At 33.5% G+C, this 10,405-nt stretch overlaps 1 protein-coding gene across 2 annotated transcripts in view; it reads right to left on the bottom strand.

Moving 5' to 3' along the window:
* Positions 1-655: 655 nt before the first annotated feature.
* LOC118191289 (uncharacterized) overlaps positions 656-10,405 on the bottom strand; it is a 77,893-nt gene continuing 68,143 nt past the window's right edge. For both annotated transcript variants that reach the window (XM_035362087.2, XM_035362090.2), the window contains exon 10: positions 656-1,210. In XM_035362087.2, the coding sequence (XP_035217978.1) occupies positions 1,107-1,210 (104 nt within the window). In that variant the 3' untranslated portion in view covers positions 656-1,106. The remainder of the gene's footprint in view (positions 1,211-10,405) is intronic.

Here is a 10,405-nt window from a genome sequence, read left to right as displayed (position 1 = left end):
TATAAACGAGATCTGATTTTCGTGCATAAACATTCGTTTACGTTGCTCAGAAAGTTAACTTGTATGGTGAATGCTTTTTCCAAGTTTATTTTCTTGAGGAGCAAGCTTTCGCATTTATAATATTGGGCATAAAATTAGATTTAGCATTCACAAAACAAAGATAATTGAAAATTCAGCATCAATAAAGTTGTTTATGAAAACTTAAAATATGGAGGCAATAAAACCACAGAACTGTTCAAACTCTTTTGAATAGGACAAATGAATCGCTACGTTACATGTAATTTCATTTCATAGCACAGTTCTCATGCGCAGTTCCGATACTTCTAAATAAAGAGACAGCCAACAGATAGACCGTAAATATGAAGAATTTCGTAAGTAAACGTGAAATTTCATTCAGACAGCCAGTAATAGAAACTAAAATGGATGAATTTTAGCATGTTTCACTAAATTAAGTAAAAACTGTTTTTAAGTTGAGCAGAGACTTTATATTTTCACAAAACATTTTTATCATAGCCTCGTTTAGCATTTCAAACCAATCTATATTTAAGCTTTCAAGTTCAGGCAGAGGGAATTTAACAGTATGGCTTTAAATGGTTCTACTGTGGGAAATATTTAAACGCTCAAGGCAATGGCCTTTCTTTTGCACAAATAAAACTCAAATTAAAACAAGTTTATTAATATTAAACATGTTAACAGTAAAATAAGCGTAAAACGTTAAAAACGTTTATAACAGTCCAATGTTTTGCATGACAATAACAAACGCGTTTATGTACACAATCAGAATTAAATCCACTCATTAAAAATTCAGTTATTAACCAACTATTGGCACAGTTTGCAAGCTCATTAAAGAGACTCGATGTCAAGTTACAATTCATAAAGTTTCAAAATAATAGTTTCCGCTGCCACTCAGTGTGCAAAAGGATCAGTCATGGATGACAGTTTAAGCTCAGTTTGATGAAAACTCCGTCGATTAACTCATAACACCGGCGTCCATTCTGATGCATAATCCCTTCTTCGAAAATTGCACATTAAGAGCCTTTCCTTTTTTGGAAACTTCCAAACAGCTTTGTTTCAGGCTATCGTAAGATAAGTTCTTAACTCCAAATTTATTCCCATTCGCCAACGTAAAGAACTCCAGGAGATGCAGGACTAGCTGTCTTTATTCTGCCATATACTCTAGAATAGTCTTCATCCATGAAGCTGTCAGAGTCTGAAAAAGAAAAGACTAAATTAGGTTATTTTAACACCTCAGCACTTCAGGGCTGACGAAAGAGCATGATCCTAGGCTGAAGCTTTGCTTTAAAGGAACTTCAATTATTACACAAGGGGAACCCTTTAACAACCAACAACATTTTAGAAGCAGAGAACCGAATCAAAGACGATTACTAGCATTCTGCAATATTAACCAATATCACTATTAAAGGCAAAAAAATCCGTTGAAGATTAATCCTGTTCAGGAAAGATTTCGAATTATTTGAAGTGTTAAAGTATAAGCAGATTTCTTAAAATTTAATATTTGAATGCATAAGGAAGGCTGAATCAATTTATCCTTATAGCACTAGGAGTAAAAAAACACTTCACACAAATGAACAATTAAAGCAGAGTAAAATTAAAATAAACATATATACAAACAAAATAATAACAAATAAGAATAACAAAAATAATAACAAAATAGAAAAATTCAGATAAACTTATAAACAGATATATAATTTGCTGCAGGTGTAAGTAAACACTATAGTGACTAAATAATTCAGCATTACATCGAAGTGAATAGAAGGAAAAATAACAATCAGAATAACAAACATTGTAGGATTAACAATAAACAATAATGTTAGTCGTTTACATGTATAAGTTGCATAATTGACTTCATGGCATTAAGAGTAGAATTGCATTTTGCCAATATTTCCAGTGAAGGCAATGGTGATGGAAAAAGATGTTCTTTTGCTGTTATTGGACAAGACATGATGTAATGGAGAGCTCCTGCAAGCTCTCCACTTGTCCCACAGCCACATCTTGTGTTTTCATGAAATCTTCGCATATATTGCAAAAATTTACCATGATTTGTCAAAACTTGAAAATGTGATCTGATTGTATACGAGAGAGAAATTTGAGAAAAAGGCATAAGTCGAACGTCCAGTAGAGTCCTCATCCCATTTTGCTGCCATGTTTTAAGATTCTTGCAGGATTTGACGTTTGGCAGAAATCTCTGAAAGTGGCACTTCACCATCTATCTGATCTTGTGTTGCTCTTTTTGCCTCGGAATATGCTCTTTCGTTCCCTGCAATTCCAATGTGAGCTTTAATCCAATTACGCTCTAGAGAATGGGAATCTAAGTTTTTAGATTTCCTTAAGGCTAAGAATGCTTTTCGTAATTTTATCACTATTTAAACTTTGAAGGGAACTACGACTATCTAAAAATACGAATAGGAATGTTGTCAGTTATTGTGGAACCTACCTAGACGAGTGCTTTTTTAAAGCAAGAATCTCTGCCTGAAAGACTGAGGCCGTATCATTTAATATTTAAATTTCTGAATGAACTTCGTGCCCATTGTTGTACATAACGAAAGTCGCACCTACATGTTTACCAAACTTAGATCCATCTGTAAAGATTTAGATATTTTCCTGTGTTAGAGTATTTTTGTGCTAGGGAATTAATTATGTCTTGATGAGCAGGGTGTATGTGGAAGTACGGGACTTCCAAGGTATTGTACCATATAACAATATTGCTTATTTCCAAGTTTTCCTTATAATGAATTAGTCTAAAGAATTTTCTTTCCATCTCAGCTTTTATGTTTAAAGGCATAAGGCCCGAGAGAACTTGCAGGGCTGATGTGAGAGATGTTGAATAACACTTGGTAATACATAAAAGAACTGACCTTTGTATTTGTGAAAGTTTTTGCTTTTGACGTACGGTTCCCGTGAACCACATGGGACACCCATAAAGTATTAATCGCTCGATAGCTCTGAGGTAAAGTATTTTAAGTAATTTTTCTTGCTCCAGTTTTGAGAAATGATCAGATTTAGTTTATGAATTAAATTGTGTTTTCTACTTTAAATGTACTAAGTGCGGAATCCATGCGAGTTTCTGATCAAGAATAAAACCAAAGTATTTTAATGTAAAACTTCTTGAGATGGTAAAGTAGTCCCGATTAATACGTGGAGGCGATCTATGTAATTTACTTCCTTTAGGAAACAAAATTTGGTTTTATCAATACTAAAATTAAGTTGATATTTGTTGCTCCAATGCTTAAGTTTTTCTAAAGCTTTATGAGCCGTTTCTTAAATTTGCAGTCTGTTGCTACCAGAAATGATGACTAAGAAATCAGCATATGCTTGAATTTTTACGCCTGTGTCAAATTCTAAATTTAAAGCTGTATCGGCCAAAATATTCCATAAAGTGGGCCCTAGGTTGGAACCTTGAGGTGACCCTTTCTGAAAAGAGATATTGACTCCATCTCTTATATTGTATTTTCCGGTTACTCACATAACTTCGAATTATGCGAAAGATTTCTTGGACATTTGACTTCATTTAACCTTGATAGCAATCCAGGCCACCAAAGATTGTTGAACACTGATGCAACGTCTAAAGAAATAACACAAGTATGAAGATTGTTTATTCTATTGTTATGAATTTCATTAACTAGGTTATTTACTGCATCAATTGTGCCAAGACCCGTTGTGAAACCATATTGTTGTCTATTGAGCATTTTCTTTGCAATCAAAAAATGAGTTAGTCGTCATGCAATAAGGTTATCTAATATATTCCCCCAAGCCGATAAAAGGCAAATGGGTCTGTAGGTATTGGGATTTGTAACATCTTTCCCTTCTTTTTGAAAAAGGACTAAATTATCAATCTTCCATTCTTCTGGAAAGTAACCAATTTCTAAACATCTGTTCATAATTCGAGTCATTAGATTTGGATTAGCAATAAAGACTTCCTCTACAGTATCTATGGAAAGTTCATCGCACCAGGGCGCTTTTCCTCTTTTTGTAGATTTGATGATATTTTTTTATTTCTTGGGTAGTTATTGGGAGATCATCTGCGTCTGGAGTTATCATAGAACGATTTATGATCTGTGTTCTTCCTTATCACCTTCAATGTTGTCCTGAGGGAAGTGAACACAAATGATGTAGCGTAGAGCATCTTCAACTGTTTCTCCAACTACCATCTGTCCTTTTAATTTTACAGAGTTTAAGTGCTTTATATCCTTTGCCATTAACTATATATCGTAGTAAGTATTAGAGATTTCAGTTTTAAACTCTACCAATAATTCTTTCAAGTCTAATTTGGCATTATATATATTTCTTTTATAAGCCACCGCTGCTTTATTGTAGATTTGACATTTATCTTTCCTCTTGATTCCTTACATTTTGATAATTTTTGCGCAATTTCTTTAGTTGTCTTTCCTGTGTGAGAGCATGGCTCCACCAAGTTTTTGTAGTTGTGTGTTTTATTAGATGGTAAACGCCTTAAATGTTGTTTAAAGAGCATCTTTAATTTTTCTGAAATTTCTTTAATTGTAAAATTAATTTCTGCATCAGAATTCTCATATTAAATTCCGAACAAGAAAGATCTGTTATTTCCTGCCTTAATGTAAGCCAATGAGAGTTTTCAATTCTCATTGAGTTTGAGAAAGCCTCATATCCATGCGAATTTCAAAATTCGCTTTATGATCACTTAACGCGTCTCTCGTATCAACTTCCCAATTTTCCATTTTTAAACTTTGTAGCCCTTTGAAGAGAGTTAAGTCAATTCATGAATTTCCCAGAGGACCTACAAATGTCGGAGGGGCTATTTTGTTAATCGATAACAGAGATTAGTTGTTACTAGAAAGTCTCCCATTCTTATTCCACGACGGTTTGTTGGTACTAGACCCCACATACTATGTTTAGAATTAAAGTCGCCGCAGATAACTATTAGAAGATCGCCTGCATCATTTATTATTCCTTCTAATGCAATTAATATTGGATCACTTTCTGTGCTTGGTGGACAGTAACTGGCTGCAAAACCCTGCCACCATGACTAATTCTGATAATAAGCTGTGGATCATATAATATCTATTTAAATCTGATGTCAAGACCTCCAAAAGTAGACAAACCAAATTAGTGGTATTGTTAAAAGAAATAAGTTCCCAATTTTTTTAGGCATACTTCAATTTTTGAGGTACATGCCCAGGTTGGCACTGTTATACATTTGTTTACATTTAGGTACTTTATCGTTTCAGTATATTGGGATATTTAATCGCGTACTAAAATACAATTTCAGTTTGTTATGTTGGGGCAAAATTATTGTATCGCATCCGATGTTTAAATTTTGTTTAATGAAAAAGAAAGGATTAAATCCTCACTACATAGCAAATATAAGTTGTCTCAAACAGAATCACCATCTTTAAAACATTAATTACCTTTCATTCTCTTATTACCTTGCATTACTTGCTTGAGAACCTTAAGGTATAGTTTTAAAAATTTGGTTAGTGACAATTAAGGTTGTAATTGATAAATTTAAAAATACATTTAGCATCTTAGATTTTAAACTTTTTGTACACATGATTAATGATTTAAATAATTTTTATTGCAGAATAACAAACACTATTAATGATGCTTTGTATATTTAGAATTTAAATCCAAGAGATTAAGGTGTGGTGTATTTAATTATGGCAAAGCACACTAGGGCTATCTGCTTAAGGGGAAGGATGGACTTTCTAAGGAAAACTGGCTCGTATACACGTTACACCAAGAGATTAAGGAAAAAATTGTTGCACGAAGGTTATTTTTTCTGTTAACTTTTAATGCAGTTAGAGTTATACTCTAATTTTAAGAGACTTAACTTTTATAGAATTTGAAGCCGCTATCCATTTATAATTATACCATTTCTCAAACTTTACCATTGATTAAATGCAAGTCCATTCATTTGAAGCTAAAATGTTTACTAGCATAAATAAAAGCAGCTTTTTACATTTGAAACGGATATTGCTTCAACAAATTCTAAAAGGGAAAACTCGCCTAAGGTTAAGCTTTAAGTTCTCAAAAGCTCAGTGTGCATCAAGATAATTTTGCAGCGAGAAGGAGATTAACCTTATTCAAATAAGAGTTTCTTAAAGATTTGAGCCAGATACCAAGCACAGAGCATTTTTCTAAATTCAGCAAAATAATTCGATTTTAAGACCTAGATTCGGAATTCATTAAACTTCAGAGGACGATCGAAGATTCTCTCGGATGTGTAGATACTAAAGAAAAAAAAGACAAGGAGAAATCAGAAAAGAGAAATTAAAACCCTTAAAGAGAAAAGAACTAAGAAATTTCTGAAGCTGAAAGAATCTGGTCTGAACAAAACGAACTGAACCTTGTTGAAAATGATACTGAGCGATTTTGACCCTGGAAAACATGACAAGAAAATTAAAAAACTTTTAAATGATTATTATGCCATTCAATAATAAGAATGTCTAAGTTTCCTTATGATGAGGAACCATTGGCCCAGACTAACTAAAAGTGATGGCTGCAGTAAAGAACAGCATAGAGAAAGCGCTTCTGAAGAATCAGTTGAGACGCCGAATTCTAAAAGTCATTCTAAATCTGTTTGACGAAGAAATGATAGAGACAACTCATATAGGAAGGAAAAGGATTAGAAAGAAGTCCTTGTTTGCTAAAGTAATTTATAAACATAAACCGGTTTCCGATCCTAATGGCAAACCATTTGACGAGTACGCGGATGACCATTATAGATTAAATTATGAAGACATAACTGGTGATATGCTGCCGGTCAGATTTAAATGTAAGAACGTGGTAGGAAAATGACTTTGGGCTACACTTGATGAAATAAGCTCCTAGGAAGGAAAATCTGAACAGTATAACGAGAATAATTCCAAACAATCTGAATCGGTTCTCTATTTAGTCAATTAAAAACATGAACTTTCATTTGCACATGCGAACTTAAAGGATGGGAAATATTACAGTAGCACAAAAAAGCATGGAAACAAAAGGGCGAAAGAAAAGGTTTCATAGTCTGTTGACTCATTTAAACCGAACATCTCAGAAATTCTAATGAAAGGAACACCTTGAGCTGCCAGTAGCTGATAAAGATTTGCTTTATCTGATGAAAGTAGCAGCATATGGTATTAAGCAAAACGAGTTTAAAAGCATCCAAAAAAGTTTCTTCGTAAAACGTTTACACCTAGTGAATAGAAGTACAGTAAGATAGGTAGGGGAATGTGTTGCTATTGCCTTTGCGATACAAAGTTAAAGTTCTACCTAGATGGACCTTATAAATTCATTAAGACAGTAATCCTTAAGTGTGGCTGGATAAAAACACTGGGACTTATCAGACTTACGATGGGCTTTGATCTTACAAAGAGGCCTGGTGGCGAGCAGCACCACAAAGTCCAAGCAAAGATGCACAAGCACCTCGGAGCCCACGGTCTAGAAAGCAGATATCAGGGCATTGCCGGCCATGTCTTTTTAAGGGCTGTTAGTAGCCTCCAAGTTTAAATTTGTAAGATCAAACTAAAACTAATGAATTTATGCACAGGAAAGGAGAAGCGCCATCAAAATGGCTACAGTTTAAGTCGTTGTACCTAGAAATCTCAACTAAAAATGCATATACCAAGTTTAAAGCTTAATTTTGAAAATTTTTCTATTAGAATATTAAATTTTGTGCGTATGTCAAATGAGAGTAATCTAAATATTTTGAGTATATGTTTGCTTGAATGGAATTTGTATTTATTTGGTCTACCATCTACTTGTTATAGGTACGCTTGAGCATACGAACAATTTTGATACATTTGAAATGAACATTTTGCCTTGTGAAACAGAGCTGAAAGAAACCTTTGAGAAGTTGGCAGTGAGGAAAAAAAATTAAGGCAAACGCCTTTGCTTTGTTACTTTGCCAAAACTAAATAGAGTGAAGAATGTAGAAGCCCTCACGCTTAAAGTTGTTCATTTAGAGATGTGAAAGATCCTCATGCTGGAAATGTATTTGGCAAGTTTGAAAAATGAAATGGCAACATTTTTTGAAAACGCTTCACTACAGTGCCAGCAAAAGTTCCCAGTAGCTTAATAAACAAATACCAAAATAGAATGCGTTTAAAAAATAATGGAACTTTAAGGAGGTGGCAATGTATTTTTATTCCAGAATGCATAGTCACAAATTAAGCTGTTCGGCACAGGAAGCCGTTTTCCATGCAGTCGGTAATATGCGGGGTGAGTGAGACATGTCCGATTTAGAGAATTTTATGGAAGTTAAGCTACAATTAAGACTAGACTAAAGCTTCTCTCGAGGAAACTGAATAGGTTAAGGAAAGAACCTTTCGAGTTAGGTAATGTTATATAGATGTTTTGAGAAAATTTCAGATTATGAATAAAACATTAAATAAAGACTTCAACTGAGGAACAAAGCTATGCCAGAAAACTTAATATGGAATCCAGACAAAATACACCAAAAAACAAAGTACAGGTGCAAAAATAAGTAAAATTAAAAATAGCAGTGCACGGTAAGCAACCTTGAATATTTATTCTGAAAATGCCCTACTTTTTTGCTATGGGAAGACTGGGATAAGAAAGGACTCCAGAGGGCATAATACACCAACAGGTGCATAATTAATTTGTTTCACCATTTATCACTCATTCAAGGTCGTTCCATTAGTTTTGAATGCCCTGCGTTTTCCGCAGTTGCCTCACAATGTTGAATGTTTACATACCCCGAAGTTTGACAACCGGTATACTTTTAGTTGCATTCAACACATTATATAATCAACTACCTAGATATTCTGTGCAAGAAATATTCCAGTGTACTTATTGAAAATCATTGAAATTCCTTAAAATTGTGAAAGAGGAAGCTTCAGCTTTTAAAGTTCACTGAAAAGTTAAAACCGAGATTAGGATTGCATTTTTCTTCAGCATGAAGTTGTCAAAATGTGCAAAAAAGTAATGCTAAGTTTTTAAACAGATATTCACTAATCTAAATATATAGAGAGAATAGTACAATTCTGTTTTCTAGGGCTGGTTAAGAAAGAAGAATTTTCCTTCGACAACAAAGTCTTGTTTTTTTAAATAAATGTTTTAAGATTAAATATGATAAAATAGCACAAGTTTTCAGAACCAATGAAATTTATCTCAAGTCCAATCTGAAGACCATGTCGTTAAAGTTCAGTCATGAAGGCCTAGATGAATAGTATTGTATGGTTCGCAATTTCTTCCTCCCTATTAATTTTATGAATAGGGGACATTTTAAAACTGTTTACATTTAAATAAACTAGCAGTTTGCCAAGTCATTCAGTAAACAGATTCTGAAAGTACTTTACAAACAATTTTCAAAAATGGTAAAAATTACCAACTTTTAATGTGAAATTGTAAAATCAGATTCTGTGCAATTCGAGATTTTATTCTTTCATGCTATACTTCATGTAGTTTCATAAAAAGTAAAGCATGAGTATAAAAGCAATTACTTTGGATAGTCTGACGACAAAAGAAATTTTGAGTAAAGAATGAAAAGAAGTGCACATACAAGATGCTTGCAATTTTATCTCCAAACACTAGGATTAGCAGCCAATTCGTACAGAACATTGTTGATGTTAAAGAAACTGTTTTAGTTATGACCTGAGTAACTTGAAATAGTCTCATCAGTAACACTGCCGTTTCAATCACCATGTGCATTGTTTCGTCCCTTTCATTACTTTGTACCTGAACGGAATTGGCAGACTGAAGAAATGGGTAAGCCTTAAAAGTGAACTTACATTGACCCATCCGCGATTATATGCGAGTAGCGAAAACGTTTTCCAGTGAACTGTCCGACGTGAAAAATCGCGAACGTTTGTAGAGATCCATGGGCCATGTAATAAGAGAAAAAGACGGAAAGATTTTTAACTTAAATCAATTAACTAACGCTCTCGTTTAAGAGTGCGCACCGTTTTGTGTCGCCAGAATCGAACCATGACGAGTATATTCGTCAATCACAGAGTAATTAGCGCTGGTAAGATATTTGATGCACAAGACGGGTTTATTTTACAAGACTGAAAATTTTATTACTAATATTTACTTATTTGGTTAACATAAGCATATATTACGTACATACATATCAAACTAGAAACAATAACTTAATTATACATATAAACTTAAATTGCGATTCCTTCCTGATCTTACGTTTGTAGAAATGCGAACACTTTCACGTAGTGTTTTTTTTCAATGTTCTGGGTATATAATCCGAAACACGATTCCCGCTTAATTGGCTTATATTAGGTCTAAATGGCAGATTTTGTCTATTTTTTCCAATTGGATACGTCGCAAAAGTGCCTTCAATAAATTTGAGCAAAATGTTTATATGCAATGTTCCATTATTTTTTTATATAATATGAATGCATTCAGACACAATGTCTAAGAAATGAGGAAATCTTTTTGTAGTACTTTGAGTAGT

This window comes from Stegodyphus dumicola, chromosome X1 (genome assembly GCF_044657685.1).
Source record: "Stegodyphus dumicola isolate Sdum_Otavi_A_Nest chromosome X1, ASM4465768v1".
Classification (NCBI taxonomy): Eukaryota; Metazoa; Arthropoda; class Arachnida; order Araneae; family Eresidae; genus Stegodyphus; species Stegodyphus dumicola.
Note: the sequence above shows the minus strand (reverse complement) of the source record. Positions and strands in the feature narration are given on the sequence as shown.